Source organism: Ambystoma mexicanum, chromosome 3p (genome assembly GCF_040938575.1).
Source record: "Ambystoma mexicanum isolate Mex_15411 chromosome 3p, UKY_AmexF1_1, whole genome shotgun sequence".
In the NCBI taxonomy this organism is placed as follows: Eukaryota; Metazoa; Chordata; class Amphibia; order Caudata; family Ambystomatidae; genus Ambystoma; species Ambystoma mexicanum.
In genome coordinates this window covers 391,067,931-391,089,015 of record NC_090925.1, presented here as the reverse complement: position 1 = coordinate 391,089,015, position 21,085 = coordinate 391,067,931, and the positions used below count along the sequence as shown (strand labels likewise).

General features: G+C 49.6%; 1 protein-coding gene across 2 annotated transcripts in view; it reads left to right on the top strand.

Moving 5' to 3' along the window:
- The first annotated feature begins 14,143 nt into the window (after positions 1 to 14,143).
- Positions 14,144 to 21,085, top strand: part of NPEPL1 (aminopeptidase like 1) — a 215,229-nt gene continuing 208,287 nt past the window's right edge. Inside the window, exon 1 of one of the 2 annotated variants that reach the window (XM_069651058.1) lies at positions 14,144 to 14,547. In XM_069651058.1, the coding sequence (XP_069507159.1) occupies positions 14,398 to 14,547 (150 nt within the window). In that variant the 5' untranslated portion in view covers positions 14,144 to 14,397. The remainder of the gene's footprint in view (positions 14,548 to 21,085) is intronic. The other variant, XM_069651059.1, reaches the window with a different exon arrangement.

The window sequence follows — 21,085 nt, the reverse complement described above, 5'->3', positions numbered from 1 at the left end:
AGAACTTCCGAGACCAGAATGCCACAGGATGCAGTTGGTTAGTCTCTGGATCTCTTTGTGATAGGACTGCTCCCATTACTAAGCTGGAGGCGTCGGTTTCAACGATGTAAGGGAGGTCCGGGCGTGGGTGTTTCAGTATTGGCGCAGAGGTGAATTTAGCCTTTAGCTCTTGGAAGGCTTGTTCTGCTTCTGCGGACCATTCAAAGCGTTTATTTTTTCTTAAGAGGGCGGTGATGGGTTGTACCACTCGTGAAAACTCTGGAATAAATCTACGGTAAAAATTGGCAAAGCCTAGCATGCTTTGAACGCCTTTCACGGAAGTAGGACACGGCCATTTGAGGATAGTGTCTACTTTTCTCGAGTCCATGTGGACTCCTTTGGGTGTCAGAATAAATCCCAAAAATTCGACCTCAGTGACATGAAAAACACATTTTCCGAGCTTGGCAAAAAGTTTATGTTGGCGAAGTTTTTCAAGGACCGCCCTAACATGATTTCGATGGTCAGCTTCTGAAGATGAGTACACAAGAATGTCATCTATGTAGACGACAACGCAGACATCAATGAGCTCTCTGAGGACATCATTCATAAAATATTGGAAGGCGGCCGGTGCATTGCATAGTCCAAAGGGCATCACTTGGTATTCAAATAGCCCATACTTAGTGCAAAAGGCCGTCTTCCATTCATCTCCTTCCTGGATCCGTACCAAGTGATAAGCTCCCCGGAGATCAAGCTTAGTATAAATACAGGCGTTTTTTACCTGGTCAAGGAGTTCCAGGATCAGAGGTAAGGGGTACCAGTTTTTTACTGTTATCTGGTTCAGAGCACGATAATCTATACAGGTTCTGAGGTCACCTTCTTTTTTTGGTACGAAGAACAGAGCCGAGGATGCAGGGGACTTCGACGGACGGATAAAGCCATTGGCCAGGTACTGGTCTAAATACTGTCGCAGATGAAGGTTCTCAGGCTCGGTAAGGGCGTAAATCCTACTGCAAGGGGGAGTTGCACCGGGTAGCAAATCTATCTGACAATCGTATGATCTGTGGGGTGGCAAGGTTTTATCCTGTTCCTTTTGAAAAACATCTTGGAACTCTCGATACTCTAGAGGTAATTGTGGACCGTCAGCCGTTACTGACGCTAGGCCAATGTTGGGTCGTGGATAACAAGTTGGTGTGCACTCTGGGAACTTTATCGTCTTTGCTCGCCAATCAATCTGAGGATTGTGTTTCTCCAACCAAGGAATCCCTAGAATTACTTGGAATTGAGGAGCCTTGATCACGTCGAACACAATTACCTCCTGATGCCCGTCTTGGCCTAGTACCGTCACTTCAGTAGTGGTATGGGTCACTGGTCCGGAGGCGATTTCCGTCCCATCCACCGTAGTAATGACGTCTTTAACCACCTTTGGACAAAGAGGTAAGTTCATCCTGGAAGCCAATTCGCGGTCCACATAATTTCCAACTGCTCTGCTATCAATGTATGCCTTAAATGCATGCAAACGATCCGGTTGCTCTGGGTTTACGAGGACCATTGGCATTATGAAGTGCGAGGTCAAAGAACTGGTTTTTACGCTCGGCAAGCGGACCTCTACACTTGTCGGGCGAGGTCGTTTCCCGGCTCAGGCTTTTCAGAACTCTTATCAGAAGCTCCCACTGTCTCCTTAGGTGGTTTCACCGGGCAATCTCGAAGAAAATGTCCTGAATTTCCACAATAGAGACATAGATGCATTTGTCGTCTCCTGTCGCGTTCTTTCTGGGTTAGGGGACCCTTTACAACCCCAATTTGCATAGGTTCGACGGCTTCAACTCCTTTGGTGTGACTTTGAGGCTTAGGGAACACTCGTGTTTCAAACCTGGATCGATCCGCCTTTCTGTTTTGTAGTCTGTGATCCAATTGGACCACCAAATCAATGTACTCTGAACAATCCTGAGGAGGATTCACTACCTGGGCAAGGACGTCTTTGAGTTCGCCACGCAAACCCCTGTGAAAAAGCGTGATTCTTTTGTCCTCAGGCCATCTGGTTTCCACAATTAGCCTATTGAATGATGCAATGTAGGCCAAAAGATCTTGATTGCCCTGTCGTAGGGAAAGGAGTTTGTTGTCCAGGGCCTGCCCCTGGGAATGCCTTGCAAAAAGTCTTTCCATATTTGCCTGGAAGGTCGGGAAATCACGAAGGATCGGGTCATCCTGTGTAACCAGAGGGATCGACCAATCAGCGGCACTGCCGCTAAGATACGAAAGCACAAAGGCTACCTTAGTCTGGTCAGTCGGAAAGGCTGCAGGTCTACAAAGAAAGTGCAATCGGCATTGATTTATAAACACCGCAAACCTTTTAGGGTCACCAGAGAAGCGTTCAGGCGGTGCCAATGGCACATTTCCGGGTAGGTTGATTTGAACAGGATTGGCTGAAGCCGCTGGGATATAGCTCCCTCCTGAATTAGGTAGCGGGGTTTGCCCCGCTTGTGTCTGTAATAACTGTCTGGCGAGATCATCAGTTCATTCTTTTGATATTATCAATTCCCTCCTAAGGGCATTCGTTTCCTGGCGGGCAGCATTAACTTCAGCTCTTAATTCCCCTAATAACTGGGCCAGTTGGTCTGTGTCTGAAGTTTCCATAGCGCCTGGGTAGGAGGTTATTGGTGGTCTTCGCGTTCTGTAACGCTCACCTGATTCCCACGGAGGCGCTGATCCCGGCTGGGCTGCTATCGTTTCTTCAATTGAGAAGCGTAGAGCTCGGACGACTCTCAGGACTGGGCTTCCTCTTATCGAATTTCTGACTTGCAGGGTAAGTTTTCTGCAGGTGGAAGAAAAAGGGTTAATCACCGTTTGATGGGATTCCTTCTCCCACCAATCGCCAGTTTCTCCCACAGCCTAGCTTTCTACTTGTCTCGGCGAGCTCTCACCTTAGGCGTATAAATGCTGAGCTCTCCATCCTGCGTCTGGTGCAGGGGTGCGTGAATTCCAGTTACGTCACTGGATGAGTTCAGTGTTGAGGCTCAAGTCTTTTGCGGCCTTAGTTGTGGCACTGGTGCTGGGATGCCGAAGAGCGATGCCGCCATTACTGCACGAGCGGATGCATGTAAGTATACTGTAGTCTTTAGGCTTTAAAAGATGGGCACCTCAATAATGTCCCTTTTCCTTTGTTTCAGGCCTCGGGATGCTGTGGGCGTAGTTTTCCGTTGCCGCTGCACGTGCCGATGCACGTAAGTATAATTTTCGTTGGCCGCTTTTAATGGCACCTCCAATAATGTCCTTTTCTAGTTTTCAGGTGCCGGGATGCTGCGGGCTTTATATCCGTTGCCACTGCACGTGCCAATGCACGTAAGTATAATGATCGTTGGCCGCTTTTAATGGCACCTCTAATAATGTCCTTTTTCTAGTTTTCAGGTGCCGGGATGCTGCGGTTGATGCGGCCGCTTTTGCGCGTGCAAAAACTGGTAAGTTAAGATGAATGCGACTGCCTTCACCCGCACCCCTTTTTAATTATGTCCTTTGCCTTTCAGGTGCAGAGAAGCTGCCGAAGAGAAGGCCGCGGTTAGCTCTGTTGCAATCACGGATGGATCAGGTAAGCGGGTGCGGCTGCGAGCGAGTTGCACTTTTCTAACCTTATGTTTATTCTTTGCAGGTTTTGCCGGTGACTGGATTCCGGGATCTGGTAAGTATTGTTCTGTGTCTTTCTTCATCCACAGGTTGCTGCGCGGAAGCTGAAGATGACTCTGGACCTGGAATGCAGGAGCCGACTCGGTGAGCGTCCTGCTGCTGCTGCAGAATAACGCGAAGCACGTGTTTTCCATCGGGCGTGGTTTAAATAGCAGAGAAGTGCTTCCAGTGTGTGTTCTTCCACCGGTTCCACCCAGGTAAGAAAAGAGTTCCTGAATGGAGGGAATAGTTCCTCCCAGCCCTGATGGCTGGGGACTTCAATCAGACTGGATTGTTCTGGGTAAATATGCAGCATGGTCTGCCTCAGGTAAGTCCACCCAAGCATTATTACACTGTTTATCAATATGAGCCCGGCGCCTATGGCGCCGGGACTGAAACCCTTCATGAGCCTGGCGCCAAAGGCACCAGGACACGGTCCAAAGAGCCCCTGTAGGGGTCTGCTGGGTCCGGAGTAGTGGAAGACGGGTCTGCTTCCGAGGGCGCTGGGCCAGTCCTGGCCCCTCGGGAGTAGCGCCCATGACATTAACTACATTAGTCGGTTTCGGCAGCTTGCAACTGATTCCCAATGGCCCGAAATCACTCAGAAGAGTTTGTTCCGTCGTGGGTTACGAGACGATTACAAGGATGAATTGCTGCATATTCCTGAACCAGAAACCCTACCCACATTGTTGGATCAGGTCCTCCGTATCGACCACAGACTGGCTGAAAGGAGAAGTGAACGTCGTCGAACGGAAAGATACCATCCGGGACTCTAAGTACACCCTTCAGGATCTATAACCCCAACTGACGCGGGTCCTGAGCCCATGCAACTGGGAGCTATTCGCAGACCATTATCTGAGGCTGAGAAGAAGAGAAGACGTCAACAAAACCTATGTCTGTATTGTGGAGGAACTGGACATTATCTAGGAACCTGTCCTCTACGTCCCTTGAAGAAGTCGGAAAACTAATGGGCCCGCTGTGTGGTGAGAAGGCAGCGGTGGGCCGTTTTTCTGATTCAGACCTTCCTCCCATGCACTCGGTGCCCTTGTTGGTCTTGGAAGTCGGTATTGCATGGCAAGGGAAATGCATTAAGACCAGGGCTCTTCTGGACTGTGGAGCATCGGGCAATTACATTGATGCCTCGTTTGCGGTTTCCAATGGGATCCACCTGTATCGCAAGGAACATTCAGCAGTGGTTGAGGTAATCGATGGTACGCCATTGTCTTCGGGTCCTGTGTGCCAACATTCCGGTCAGTTATGGCTATCAGTGGAAGAAAATCTTGAACGGATTTCGTTGGATGTGATCAAGTCTCCTTCCTTCCCTGTAGGGCTCGGTTTGCCTTGGCTGCTTTACCACAATCCACAGGTCAATTGGACTTCCCGAACCCTGGTCTTTTCTTCTGCACGTTGTTCTCAGGAATGTCGTCTTCGTGATACCCTTCCGGCGAAATCTGGTTTGGGGCTACCCACTCCTGGAAACACCTCTGTCCGCCTATGTGTTACTCAGTCCATACCTCAGGAATATGCTGAATTTCTCAAAGTATTCTCCAAACCAGAAGACATTCCGTTGCCTCCTCACAGACAGTTAGACTGCTCCATTGATATTCTGCCTGATGCAGTCATTCCTCATGGCAAGATTTATTCTTTGACGCAATTAGAAAAGGGTGCCCTGCAGGAGTACATCGAGGATTGCCTTGATAAGGGCTACATTGTACCATCTAAATCCCCCGTGGGATTTCCGCTTTTCTTCGTCAAAAAGGAAGAGGGTACTTTGCGCCCTTGTATTGATTATCGCCAGTTGAATTAAATCACGTGCAAGGACCGATACCCCCTGCCACTCATCCGGGACATCATTGAATCCTTGAAATCTGCTCAGATCTTCACCAAGTTGGATTTAAGAGGAGCCTACCACTTGGTGCGGATTAAAGATGGTGATGAGTGGAAGACGGCCTTCAAAACACCTTTTGGGCATTACACGTATAGGGTAATGCCGTTTGGACTCTGCAATGCCCCGGCCGTCTTCCAACGGTTCATGGATGTTGTCTTTTCAGATCTTGTTGGAGTGTCAGTATGGGTATATCTGGACGACATCTTGGTTTTTTCTTCTACTCGCATGGCCCATGTTGAACATGTTCAGGAAGTCCGCCGTAGATTATCTGCCAATCATTTGTATGCCAAAGCTGAGAAATGCCAATTTCATCTGAAAAGTGTGGAATTCCTAGGCTATGTTATCAGCAGCACAGGAGTTCGGATGGACCCCACGAAACTGCAAGCCATACAGGAATGGAAACAGCCCCATGATGTTAAGTCACTGCAACGGTTTTTGGGCTTCGCTAATTTTTACCGACGTTTCATTCCTCAATTCTCTCACTTAACTGCCATGTTGACTCGTCTGACCAGCAACAAGACGCCTTTCTTTTGGGATTCTCAGGCCGAAGTGGCATTTCAGGAATTAAAGAAAGCCTTTACATGTCAGCTCCTATTTTGAATCATCCGGATGACAAAAAACCATTCTTAGTTGAAACGGATGCTTCGGACTATGCAGTTGGTGCAGTCCTGTTGCAGCATGATCCAGTTACGGAAACAGAACATCCTGTGGCCTACTATTCGCAGAAGCTGTCACCCAGCGAAAGAAACTACGCTGTGATCGAGAAGGAACTTTTGGCCATAAAAGCAGCCTTGGAAGAGTGGCGACATCACTTGCTGGGTGGTAAATATCCAGTGGAAGTGCGCACAGACCACCGTAACCTTCAATTTTTACGTTCCTTGCAATGCAGAACCTCACGGCATGCACGTTGGGCTTTTTTCTTTTCTCAGTTCGATTTCGTGGTGACTTACATACCTTGCTCTCAGAACATAAAAGCTGATGCCCTGTCCCGATCCTTGGAGGACGACATAGACAGAGCCAAGACCAAGGAACCCTTGATTGCTTCGAAGCATTTCCTATCGATGTTGACTCCTCAGCTTCAGCAACTCTTAGATGCGACTCGGGCAGATCCCTCCAGATCCCAGGTATTGCGACGTTATGACATCTGTGAACGCGACGGATTGCTTTTCTTCAAGGATCGCCTGTACGTCCCCACTTTGAATATTCAGAGGACTGTCCTACAGAATTGTCACGATTCCGTTGTCTGTGGTCATCATGGGGTCAATACCACCCAAGAATTGGTTGCACGACAATTCTGGTGGCCAGGATGGGCCAAACAAGTTAAGCAATATGTGGATTCTTGCCCTGTTTGTGCTCAGGGGAAGGTTCCACGCAAGAAACCCCTTGGTCTACTGCGACCCACGCCTACGCCACCGTACCCATGGCATACTATTGCCACGGACTTCATTGTTGAATTACCACTCTCTGGTGGGAATACGTGTATCATGGTAGTGGTGGATTGTTTTTCCAAGTTGGCTCACTTCATACCTTTTCCGAAGCTGCCCACTGCCTCCCAGATGGCTCGACGTTTCTTACATGAGGTGTATCGTCTTCACGGTCTTCCTGAGAAGATTCTGTCGGATTGTGGTTCGCAGTTTATTTCTTCTTTCTGGGATCAACTGTGTCGTCATTTGGACATTCAGTGCGCTCTGAGTTCCGGTTACCATCCCCAAACCAATGGGAAAACCGAGCGTACTAATCAATCCCTTGAACAGTACCTGCGATGTTACGCCAATGCCACTCAAGACAACTGGTCAGATTGGTTAGCCACTGCGCAGGTGGCTTACAACAATGCTGTTCATTCTGCTACCGGACTCAGTCCCTTTGTTTGTTCTGTTGGTCTGCACCCCAAGCTGCTGCCTCTTCGTCCGATGCCTCCTAGTGCCGTTCCGTCGGCTCATGCCATGGTGGCTCTCATCCGTGATCAACATCGCCTGGCGGCCAGTACCTTGGCAGTGGCACAAGCACGTATGAAGGTTCAGGCCGATAAACGGCAGAGTCCTGAGCCCGACCTTCGGGTTGGCGATATAGTTAGGCTATCTTCCAAGAATCTGCCTGTTCGCAATTTGCCCGTGAAATTGGCTCCCCGCTTTTTTGGGCCCTTTCGCGTCCTTCAACGCATTTCCCCTGTTGCTTTTCGTTTGTCTTTGCCTCACTCTTGGCGGATACATCCTGTTTTTCATATCTCTCTTTGGAAACCCTGTGTGCCCGATATTCTTGGCCGTCCCTGTTCCCGTCCTGCCCCGGTGTTGGTTCAGGGGGTCCCTGAGTTTGAGGTAGAGGAGATTTGTGATTCGCGGATTAGGCGTGGGGTGCTTCAGTTTTTGGTCAGTTGGAAGGGCTATCCGGCTTGTGACCGCACTTGGGAGCCTCGCTCCTTTGTGCATGCCCCGCGCTTAGTTCGGGACTTCTTCCGTCGCTATCCCTGGAAACCTGGTGCCCCGGGCTTGTCCGGGAGGGGGTATGGTGTCACGCTGCGCGCGTCACTCACCTGTTCTGGGGCTCAGGGTCCTCAGCTGCGGCGGTCTCCCTCCTGGAGATTGTATCCGCGTTGGCGCCTTTCTCTATGGCGTACCGTGGTCCGGGCTCCCGGCTCCCTGGGCGCGGCCATCTTGAATGTCCTGCGCATGCGCGGAACGTCAGTATCCGACGTTTCGCGCATGCGCAGTGACAGCGGCTTGCGTTCCAAGCCTCGCTTTGGTCCCAGGCTTATAAATAGCCTCCGCAGACCCGGAAACAACGCGTCTCAACGCGGTTTGTTCCGTGTATACGCTCCAGGAGCCCTGCTTTGCCTGAGTCTCTGTTCTGCTCCTGTCCTGTTCCTGTTTCTTCCTCGTGCTTAGCCCAGTGCTCCTTATTCCTTGCCTGGTTCCTTGAGCCCTGCCCTGCCTTGTTCCTTGCCGTTTTGGGTTCCAGTCTGGTACTTGGTCCTTGGGGTTAGGTAGGTCCCTGCCTGGGTTCCTCTGGTCCTGCACCATTCCTTGGTTGGGAAGGGGTCCGGTCCTGGGGTGGTTCGTTCTCTTCCCCTATTCTTTCCTTCCTTCTTGAAGGGTCTGCCTCCCCATTACCTTTTCTACTAGTCTTGTGCCCTGCCGGTATCTGTGCCATTTCTACCACCGAGGATATACCGAAGATCTGTCCCTCGAACTGCTGGTACCGAAGTGGACTTCACCTGGCCTTCTCTGTCAGTGTTTACACTGTCCTGACATCACGCAAATACAGAGAAGTGCTACCTGTGACGTTGGGAGCTGGTTCAGCTCAATCCTGTAATTTATTGTCAGGAGGGTGTTGGGTCGGTCCTCCGCGTTGCTCTTTCATCTTTGCGAAGATTCATCGACAGACTGGCAGCCTCATCTCCTCGCTGCCCAGGAAGAAAAGGTAACCAGCGATCTCGTGACGCCTCTTATAACAGTAATGGCCGACTCAAGGTCAGATCTGACTATCCACCCCATTCGGACTTACAAAAATATGGTGGACCGTGACTTGGTAGAGATCAGAAGCACCAGACACAAGCCCACAGTCTTTGGCCAAAGTGGACCTCTTAGACTACATCAATGCAAAACTTGAATTCAAGGACAGACACACCACGACGAAAGTTTCTTTTTTGACTCAAAGTCCTGCAGTACTGGGATGGGACTATCAGCATAAATTGAGTATCGGGTTGGACCCTAGCACTGACGACCAAGTGTTGACGGTCACCTCAGGAGGAGCGTCGAACTTACAAAATTATTTTCCCATGTTGTTCTCGGAAGAGCCAGGAAAAAAAAGGACTATGTTCACAAGATTCGGCTGAAGCTGCATGCCGTGCCAATGAAGCACAAAGTCACACCTGTCCCAGCGACGGTGGCATTAGAGTCCCAACTCCACAATATCGTTGAAGAGGGCACGATTGAGACGGTTGAATCCTCAGAATGGCTGAGTCCTGTGGTCCTCATCAAAAGTAATCGTCAAATGATTTACGAGTGTGCATAGACCTGCGCAGCCTCAACTTAGAAGTGGTCATGGACATTTTTCCCTTACCAAGTATCAATGAAATAATTCTGATGATGAAATAGGTGGAAATCTTTTCCAAACTGAATATGTGAGACGCCATGGCCCTGCATAAAGCTCCACCTCCTCTCACAGCCTTCATCACACCATTCGGCAGATATCAATATACCTGTATGCCTTTCGGTTTGTCGTCAACTGCATCAGCATTCCAGAGAATGATGAACACCCTGTTCCACGGCATTGACAATGTGTCTTATTTCCAGGACGTTATCCTGGTGTATACCAAGGATGTGGAGACCAATGATGTGGTGCTAAAACAGGTCCTCAACAAGCTTCAAGATGCAAGGGTCTGCCTGCACTATAGAAAATGTGTATTTGGGGCGCATGAAGTGGATTACCTGGGCTACTGGATCTCGAATGAAGGAGTGAGCCCGAAAAAAAGGGCATTCTGCAAGCCATTGTTGACGCTCCTGCCCCAACCTCACAGGATGAGCTTCGGTCATTTTTGGAACTCGTGGAGTACTATGCCAAATTCGTATACAGATTCTTCAAAACGACTTCCCCGTTGAGGGAGCTTCTAAGGAAAGGAGCGGAGTACACATGGAACTCGCAGCAAGGGGCTGGATTCAAGGAAGTCAAGAAAAGGATGCTGCATGCCCCATGATTCTAATCTTTCAACCCTTTATGGGAAACGTATGTGACCACCGGTGCCAGTACCTACAGACTAGGGGCCACACACACCCAAAAAAGGGGAGACACTAAAAACATAGTTGCCTTTGCATTGGAAGCCCTGCCCGAGTCTGAAAAAAATTACTCCACCTTCGAGAAAAAGATGCGTGCATGCACCTGAGCTCTGGAATATTTCAGGTCATATGCGTTAGGCACCAGGTTTCGCCTGGTTACCAACCACAAGCCTCTAGTGCACATTCTGAGCCCTGGAGGGACAAAAGCAGCAATGCCACGACTGCCAAGAATCGCAGCGAAACTACAAGAATACACACACAAAATCACACACATCGCGGGCTGGAAGAATGCATAAGTGGACTGTATGTCCAGACCCCTCGATCACAAAGTCCCAGGCACCATGTTTCTCAAGGATGAATGCATTGTGTCCCGAAGTAATAGTGAATTCATGGAAGTTAGTGAGTCCCATTGGAAGGAAGAAATGAGGGAAGATGACTCCCTAAGCAGAGTAGCGGAATGGGCCCGCTATGGGTGGCCCATTGAGAGGGCAGCCCCGGAAGGCCTATGCCCATTTTGGAAGGTGTAGTGCGTGTGCGAAATGAGCCAGAAAACATGGCGCTGATGCACAACCATATTGGATATTCACTTCCATTCACTGCAATGAAACTGTAATGCAAGCCTACGTTTCCGTGGGCTCAGCAAGTAAACATGTATTTCTGCAGCAAAGTCGAGGTCACATGTTCATGTCAGATGACCAAGCCGGGGAGAACAGTTATTGTATTGTCCACTGAAGGACATGCCAGAGAGGGAGTCAGAGTGCTCTTTAGGTGCAGTGATAAGGGGTAATGGGAATGAAAGCAAGGAGAGAAGCTGGGTTTTTTCTGCTTCTAGCTGGAATATTCCACTCTTTTTGCAGCTCATGTTTATTGTCTGCTCTTCGGCCGAGGGGAGCATGGTAACCCATGCGGGGCGGCGATCGAAAGTAGACCCATAAAGAGAAGAGGTTATGCTCTAGAATTTGGACCCCGGGTGATGCAGTCTTGCTGAGAGGGAGGACGCTCCACTCCAGATCCCGTTAGAATGAGCAATCTCTTTGCCTACCTGCTGTGCGACTAAGCAGTGTTGTCATGGCCGAGATGAAGGTGTCTTCAGCAACCATATTAACAGTGATGCTTTTTATCTTTAATGTATAACTGATTATATGTCTATTTTTCTCCATGTATGTTATGATTGAATAAAGGGCCTATAACGTGCCATTATTATTATAACTATAACCAACGTTTTATGTTTGATTTTCTGCCTACCTGAGTCCAATAACTGATTTTTGCAAGGGTCAGGGGAGTATATGTACTAGGTTTCCCCACGTGGCCAAGCTAAAGCAAAACAGAAGGTCAAAGAAGAAATCATAGAGATGGATGGTCTGGTGATGAGGGGCGATCAAATAATTCCTCCGAGCGGTATACGGAAAGTCATAATATGCAGAGCCCATGCGGGTCACTTGGGCAGATACATGACACAACACAGAGTGCAGGATGCCTACTGGTGGCCGGGCATGGACCAAGAAGTAAGGACAATGATCGAGAGGTGCTACGAATGTGCCAACAGTGACAAAAGGTTAAAAGTAAGGCAAGCACCCATGATCCTCACAGAAATTCCATCGGGTGTGTGGCACAACTTAGGGCTGGACTTCATAGGCCCATTGGATGGCATGTTGATCGACAAGTATGGAGTGGTCATAGAGGACTATCTGTCCAATTGGGTGGATGTGGAATTCGTACTGGACATCACCACAGCCATCGATGTCCTCAGTGCAGTGTTCCAAAGAGAACAGTTGCCCAAAGAAATTGTGACAGACAACAAAGTTCAGTTGGTCTCAAGAGACATATAAAGTTTCCTCAAGAAGCACAATATTCAGTAATTCAGAACAAGTCTTTACCACCCCCAACCAAACGGTGTGGTGGAAAGAGCAAACTGCTTCATCAAAAGAGCACTACAACTAGCGATTGCCGCAGGGATGAACCTCTATAAAACTGTCAAAGAGGCTGTCGCCGCACAATGGCTGACCCCCAATGCAATTACGGGGCGTAACGCCATCCCAAATGTTAAGAGGGAGCAGGGCTGCTTCCACGTTGGTACTCCTGTGGCTTCATCAAATCAGGCAGGATGATGACATCAACATGAGTGAAATAGTGTGGAGAATACAGAAGAGCAAGGAAGTCATGAAAGCACAGAGTGACGCGCGCAGAGCTGTACACTGCACTGAAGTCAATGAAGGGGATCTAGTAAAAATATTACTGCCCCACAAGGACACCACAACTGGTTCCAGGTATAGCCAAGCCATTGAAGTTACACGTAAAGGCACCAATCATGTCTGCACAAGCGACATGAAAAGGTGGAATCTAGAAAGGGTGGCCATGTACAAGAAGAAGATGCCGGCAAGTCGCACTTCCACAGGAGTAGGAGACACCAACGAAGCGTGGGAATCAACCGATGGTCTGGATCTGCAAGGGTGGGAAGATAGGGAAGAAGAGAACCAAGGCGAGAGTGTCATGATGAGCCCCAAGCCCTCAGAGAACAACAGCAAGATGTAACCCAAGCCGCACAAGGCTCAGGAGAAACATCAGGCAGGAACACTCTGGCCCCTAAAGCAGAGATCGGCCAGAATTGACCCCAATGCGAAAAGAGAAGACCAACCAAATACAGAGACTTCATAATGGAATAGGCCAAAGCGGCTGTAACGAAAGGAGGTATGTGAGGTCTCGTCCTGAGATCTCATGTGAAAATGCGTGCGAAGTGTGCAAAGGAACTGCGAAGCGCCAGTGCAGTGTGAACAGCAAGAGCTACAGTGGTGGCCCAGCGCTCCTCCTGAGATGAGGCCTGAAGCCTCCATCAAGCACATTCCCACCCTGATGCTTGTGATTACAAATAAGAGCGTAATTAATTCCATGGCTGCCAGATGAAGCCTTGTGGGAGCTCATGTAAATAAGTTAGGACCCTGTCCAGAGACTGTTACATCAGTGCAGTGAAGCCAACTGCACTGACACATACCTTCCAACTCACACGCTTTTGGCAGGTGTCACCCCCCACTTAGGCAGCTCTCTCATCCGCAAAGCTCCCTACACGCATAGCTCTCAACTCACCCGCTTTTGGCGGGTGTCACCCGCCTTGTAAACAGGTGAGTCACCCGCCAAGCCTCGTGCACGCCCATTCATTTCAATGGGCTTCTCACCCGCCAAACACAAAATCGGGTGATTTCACCCGCCTTTGCATCGAAAAAGGTTGAGAGCTATGTACACGCCCATAGGAATCAATGGGCTTTCACCTGCCAAATACAAAATCTGGTGTTTTCACCCGCCAAGGGACCATGAAAGGCATAGCTCTCAAATCACACGCTTTTGGCGGGTGTCACCCGCCTTGTAAAGAGCTGACTCACCCGCTAAGCCTCCTGCACGCCCGTTCATTCCATGGGCTCTCACCCGCCAACGAAATCGGTTGTTTTCACCCGCCTTTGCAACGCAAATGGTTGAGAGTTATGTGAAAGGTTGAGAGCTATGCTGACCTATCAAGGAAACTGTGAGTACAGCCATTTCCCTGCTTGTTGTAAGCTACCAAATTAAACACCTTGCCTTCATCCTGGTGTCCTGTGTTCATTGGGCCACCACGGGTACATTTCTGCAGAGCTACTCTACTATTAAAGGACCAGCAGCTGCATGCTCTGTTTAGCAGCACCCGCTTTCAGAAACAGAAATATTTAATTTAAAAAAAAATAAAAGCCAGGCCTTCCACGCCTTCACTAGATGCCATCCCGTGACAGGTGTAGAAAGGTCGGGTGGACCTCTGCCTATAAATGTCCCTAAAAATTGAGTCTTAGAATATAAATACGACCAGCGAATAGTTTGTGCTCGCAGGAATGCAGACTAATTAGATATCTATGTCCCTTTTAAGATGGCCGCTATATTTCGGTTAGAACATTTGCCTTTTCATACTTATTAGCGTGTTGTAACTCTGTAAGAACTGTAGCTCTCACTGCGGATTTGCGTTTCAAGCCTCGCTTTGGTCTAAATCGAGGCTTGCAATGCACTTTGAACGGCTTCCGTTGGTAACTGGAGTCCACATTCACAGAGAACTTTGACAGACTGGCCTGTCTTCAAAAGGCAGATATGGCGAATGTGGTGCTGGATTTCCGGGGTGATGCAGGGGATGGCGACCCCCCGAGCCGGCCACTCTTGATCCTCGGGCAACTGTCACACTTACAGTGCTTGTCATGGAGCCAGCTGAAAGGGAAGCTGCAGCCCCGTGTGCAAGAGGAGGTGAGGATCTATAATTCTGGTAGAGAGTTGTGTCCGTTTTACTTGAACATTATAGCATTGTCTCCCAGTCGTCGCTGCCAGTGTCACTGAACTTGAGAATGGCACTATTCAACACCACTAGAACATTGTTGTCTCTTGACGAACATATGCTGCGACCGTTACCCATGCTCCCTCCACAAGAACATCATCTAGGATTTGCCCAACCCAGTGACGTACTGATTAGGGGAGAGAATAGGGATATTTTGGAGCATTCACCGACTTTCCACCCAGCTGTGACTTTTCCGAGAGCTGTCAGGAGGCCCTTGTCGGTGGTAGAATGTCCTGCCTCTAATCATGAAAGATCGTTAATGACAGAAAACATTGGTACAGTGAAAGTAGAAGGGGCACTTGGGAGCAATTTATGGCGTTGACATGGCAACTTGCCTACGATTGGCAATGCTTTGATTACTCACCAGTAATCTTCATTACTCCTAGTCCTACCCTTCCTCGTCACAGTACTTACTTCATGAGGCCCCTGCCTCCGACACAGGACCTTCTTCTATTTCTTTAAATTCCTATAACTCCTCCCCCACATCCATGTCACTCAGTTTCATATGGTAGAAAATATAGGGCGCCTGGCGGAGTCCTGATTTACCCAGGTGGGTATATGTACAAAAAAAGGAATAATCAGGATGAAGAAGATCCTACAAGTAAGCCAGTTGTGCCGTGCATGTATGTTTATTTTACATTGACACAGTCCTTTTTTAGTTCATTCAACAATTTATTTTACAGGTCTTTCGATAAGCACGAAAGTTTTTTGGCATCAAACGGACAAAAGTGATTGTGAACGGTGGTAACACGGGTTAAGTGTCAACCTCTGATGTATTGAGGTTAAAACTCCACACTGAAGTACATTCCCTGTATAGATGTGATAGAGAAAGAACTATCAAGCAGGGAAAGTATACCTGAGGCTTGAAAATGGCCCCAGGGTTAGTTCACACAAGGTGTACACAACAGATATTTACACAACATACACAAGGGGGAAGATACAGTTGTGTCACGGGGATCGACACAGGTGTGTTTCGGCCAAAACATGGCTTGATTGAAGCCGGTCTATATGCTGGCCTTCGTCAGGAAAGGCACCATTGGTGGTGCTGTCCGTTGATTCTGTGGGTTTAAGAGAGGCAGTGAGGATCTTCAAAAAGGGGTGATTTAATTAATTTAGGATAGTATTAAATACTGGCCAAATTTGGCCATGGTGTTACATCTGATGGTGCAACTGAGAAACGGCTTACCTGCTGCTCCGGTGGCAGTGGCAAGCTGGGAAATATCCTCACGTGGTTGAAGGATAGTGTGTGCGTGATTGCACTTAGGAATATGCCTGAGAGTGCTTCAGGCCGACATCTCTCGGGTTCCCGCTGACTGTGAAGGGCCACAGTGGGTCCCAGATCTGAGAGAAAGAGAATATAGGATCAGAATGCATGATCCTGGATAAGGATTCAGAGGAGTGGATTCGATGATGGTGAGAGAATCCTACTCGGGGTAGACTGCCCTCGAAGAGCATGGTGGTGGGCGAGTACGTGCCTATAAGGTGTAGACGTCTGACCAGTGGTTCAGGTGGTCTGTGATGAGTACATCTCTGTGAGCAGGGTGGCTCCCACGGGGGTAGAGTCGTTCCGGTGCAGCGGTGGTCCATGGGGGTGGAACTAGCCGCATGTCGAAATCCTGTGTGGCTATCGGGAGTGCGAGGGCGCGCATCGAGTAGCGCTGAGGTCTAGGCAGGAAAATGACCGGTGAAAAGACTGAAATCGATGCAGTGAGACCGAGTTGGGAAAAACGGCACGAGGGGTGTGGAGGACTTAGAGTGCCTGAAGGTGCGCGCATGAAGTGGCATTGAGGTGTAGTAGGGAGCACTATATTCAATGCAGTGAGATCGTGTTGTATGTGGCGGTGTGGACACCTGAAATGCCTACTTTTAGTTAAGAGTGGAGCCCGGCAGCAACTGTGAGGATGCATATTTACACAGCGCTACTCGATGCGCGCCCTCGCACTCCCGATAGCCACACAGGATTTCGACATGCGGTTAGTTCCACCCACATGGACCACCGCTGCACCAGAACGACTCTACCCCCGTGGGAGCCACGCTGCTCACAGAGATGTACTCATCACAGACCACCTGAACCACTGGTCAGACGTCTACACCTCATAGGCACGTACTCGCCCACCACCATGCTCTTCGAGGGCAGTCTACCCCGAGTAGGATTCTCTCACCATCATCGAATCCACTCCTCTGAATCCTTATCCAGGATCATGCATTCTGATCCTATATTCTCTTTCTCTCAGATCTGGGACCCACTGTGGCCCTTCACAGTCAGCGGGAACCCGAGAGATGTCGGCCTGAAGCACTCTCAGGCATATTCCTAAGTGCAATCACGCACACACTATCCTTCAACCACGTGAGGATATTTCCCAGCTTGCCACTGCCACCGGAGCAGCAGGTAAGCCGTTTCTCAGTTGCACCATCAGATGTAACACCATGGCCAAATTTGGCCAGTATTTAATACTATCCTAAATTAATTAAATCACCCCTTTTTGAAGATCCTCACTGCCTCTCTTAAACCCACAGAATCAACGGACAGCACCACCAATGGTGCCTTTCCTGACGAAGGCCAGCATATAGACCGGCTTCAATCAAGCCATGTTTTGGCCGAAACACACCTGTGTCGATCCCCGTGACACAACTGTATCTTCCACCTTGTGTATGTTGTGTAAATATCTGTTGTGTACACCTTGTGTGAACTAACCCTGGGGCCATTTTCAAGCCTCAGGTATACTTTCCCTGCTTGATAGTTCTTTCTCTATCACATCTATACAGGGAATGTACTTCAGTGTGGAGTTTTAACCTTAATACATCAGAGGTTGACACTTAACCCGTGTTACCACCGTTCACAATCACTTTTGTCCGTTTGATGCCAAAAAACTTTCGTGCTTATCGAAAGACCTGTAAAATAAATTGTTGAATGAACTAAAAAAGGACTGTGTCAATGTAAAATAAACATACATGCACGGCACAACTGGCTTACTTGTAGGATCTTCTTCATCCTGATTATTCCTTTTTTTGTACTCAGTTTCATATTACCAAGCTAGAGCATGGGACCTTCCCCGCAGGGAGGGTGAGGAGGGTCATCAGTACTGTGACAAGGAAGAGTAGGACTAGGAGTAATGAAGATTAGTGGTAAGTAATCCAGAGCATTACCTCCACGTCCACTCTTCCTCGTCCCAGTACTTACTTCATGAGGTATACCAAAGCAGCAACGGGGAAAAGGTCCCAATGAGACACAGAGCTAAAGACAGTGCAGCAAACACAACCACAATAACTCTTAATTCATATCCCCACAGATAAAACTCCAACCACGAAGTAACCAACCCCCCCAAGTGGGAGAAACTCAACCCATAGCGGTTGATGAAAATCCCTAGACCAGCCAAGGCGGCAGCCATACAAATCTCTTGCAGAGAAAACCCTCCTTGCATTGGCCCAGGAAGCCGCAAACCCCTGGCGGACCGCCCCTGATCGTGCGCAGGCACAGGCAAGCCAAAAGCCACATAGGCTCTGGAGATCACAACCCGGAACCATCGGAAAATGGAAACCACAGATGTGTTATGCCCAGCCCCAGCCGGACCACAAGTAATCAGAAGACTATCAGATTGGTGAAAAAAAAGCAAACCTAGCCAAATACTCCAACACGTCCCGCCGGACATAATGTTAAGCCCAGCCACCTCCTCATGCATTCTCGGATCATGAAAGAAGTCAGGGAGAACCAGATCCTGAGAGGTGTGAAAACCGAGATAAAACTGGAACTTCGGACCACACCTCAGCAGCACCGAGTTTGGCAGTACCCTCAGGAAAGGAGGGTGACATAAGAGAGCCCCAATCTCCCCAAGCCTACGGGCAGAAGCGAGGGGAATAAGAAAAGCAGATTTCAGTGCAAGATGTTTGATATCAATCTCGGAAAAGGGCTCAAAAGGAGGCCCTTGAAGGAACCGTAATACAAGAGGGAGATCCCAAGGGGGAAGCCCTTTATCAGCACAAGGACAGGAAGAAGAAAAAGCCTGGAGCAACTTCCCCACCAACACCTCCCCATCCAAGTGACCATCAGAGTCCCCCAAAATCAATTTCATGGAGGCCCACTGAGAGTGAAGCCTGGGGGGAAAAAAAAAAAACCTGCCAGGCCCCTGTCAAAAGCCCTTCTGGAGGAATCGAAGGATGGCAGAGGCCAGAACGCAGGGGAGGGATCCCAGAACGCCCATACCAGTCTCGGAAATGGCCCCAATGCCTGCCGAACACCTTTAGAGTGTAGCGTCTAAGAGCATCCATTATGTACTCAACTACAGGATCTGAGAACCCCTGAGATATCAACCTAGACCGAGCAATAGCCACACTGCCCATTGCATCCAGTGGAATTCCAACCGCAGATCCCCTTGAAGGGGACACAGCCACCTCGGAACCAGCCAAGGTTCCTAGGACCGAAGCTCCAACAGAGAGGGAAGCCAACTCCGGCGGGACCAGAACTGAGCTAACAACAACACAGTCACCCTGGACACTCTGATGCGCCAAACCACCAGGGGCAGAAGGGGAATAGGCGGAAAGGCATAAAGGAAAACCCCAAGGCCACTGTACAGAGAGGGAGTCCATCCCCCAATCCTCCCGGCCTGAAACCGAGAGCAGAAGAGGGGAACTTCTGCTGAGGCCGGGGATGCAAACAGGTCTAGAACCGGGGACCCTAATCTGACACAGGTCACCGCAAAGACCTGGGCCAACAGGACCAGCCGAGGAGTGAAAACCGGCGTCTGAGAAGATCCGTTTGAACATTGTCCACCCTTCTGATACGTGAGGCCACCAGACACCAGATGAGATTTCTCCCAGGTGCCTATCAGTGCTGCCAGAGCATTCAAGGAGCGGCCGGAACCCCTTTTGCAGTTGACATATGCCAAGGCCGTCGTATTGTCTGATCGGATCAAAACTGCCGACTGTCCAGCAACTCCTTGTAGTACACCAGAGCTTGGACAATGGCACACCTCTTGCCAATTGGATGATCGCCGGCTCTCCCCAGATCCCACAACCCTTGAGCTGAGAGGACCCCCAATGTAGACCCTTTCTGCCGGCGTCGGTAGTAAGAGAGGCCACAAGAGGATGGACCATGCACACCTCAGCATGTAGACCTGAAACCCCCCGCCACCACAGCAGGGAGACTTGCAGCGCTGGGGACACTGAAAACACAACTACGAAAGCCGAGACGTCGGAAACCAGTGGAAGAGAGTATAAGACACCAGGGGACGTAACCGAAGATGGGCTCAAGGAACCGGAAAACACGCAAGACGCCACATGCCCCGTAACTTCAGCAACAGGCGAGCCGAGACACACTGCCTTCTGAGAACCCAGCCCAAACCAGCCAGGAAGTGCCCCCCCCCCCCCTTGCACAACATCCAGAGTACGCTCTCCCCAGACGTCCGGACAAGCAGTGCAGGGTCTTGAGACCCATAAGAAATTGACACATCCTAGAAGGCATAGGGACCAGGAACACCCACAAGTAGAAAACTTGACCCTGAACAGGGAGAGGAATGGGCAAGACGGTAACCCACAACAATCGTTCGGAGAGAACTGATCCCATGGCCAACTACTTGGACCGTGAGCTGGGTACCAAGTCCTAACCATGCAAACCTGGACAGGAGGAGACAGGAACTGCAACCGATACCCCCCTCCAGAAGGAGCCCATTACCCAGGAAGCCGAACCCCACCGGTCCCATACACCTCCGAGAAGATAGAGACGAGGAGCCAGGGAAAACCGCCAGTCACTGCACTTGCACCAGAGGAAAATCACAGGACGTTGAAGCATGCCTGCGCCACAATATAACAGCATGCTTGTCAGCCCACAGAAAGATCCCACTTATCAAAAGGAAGATAAGGACAGCCCCGAAGTCCAGCAGACCATAGCCCCCCCCCAGCCGACAGAGGAGCCACCGGGCTGGCGTCAACAGGGCAGAGTACTGTCACAAAGCGGGGCAAAGCAATCCATCCGGGATAGCAGACATGAAAGGCAACCCCCCACCTGGGGTATTCCTACACTGGAAAAACCCACTGAAGTGACATCCCCTACACCGACACCAGGGGCTCTGAGAACCCCTCTAAGCACAGACATGTGCCACCATGTGCCATATCACTTCCCACAAGTCTGAGAGGCGGCGTGAAAGCAACACGTCGGCACCGGAGGACCTAGGCCCTAAAAGAAGAGACACTGGGAACCCTCAGAATGGCCATTATTTCCATGATGCATTTTCTATAATTCCATGCCGGACAAGGGAAAAGAAAATCATCTCCTTTGACCTTCCCTCGTGCAGTTCAGAGGAAGAGGACATGACAAGGAGTCTGCGTCCATAGCTAGCACAAACCCAAACACACCACTAACTCGCCACATTGCTGAGAGGTGGCTTGAGCCCTGTATCCAGTAGCTGGTAGCCCCAAGCTCTAAATCGTTCCAATGCGTTGGTCTAGGAAGGATGA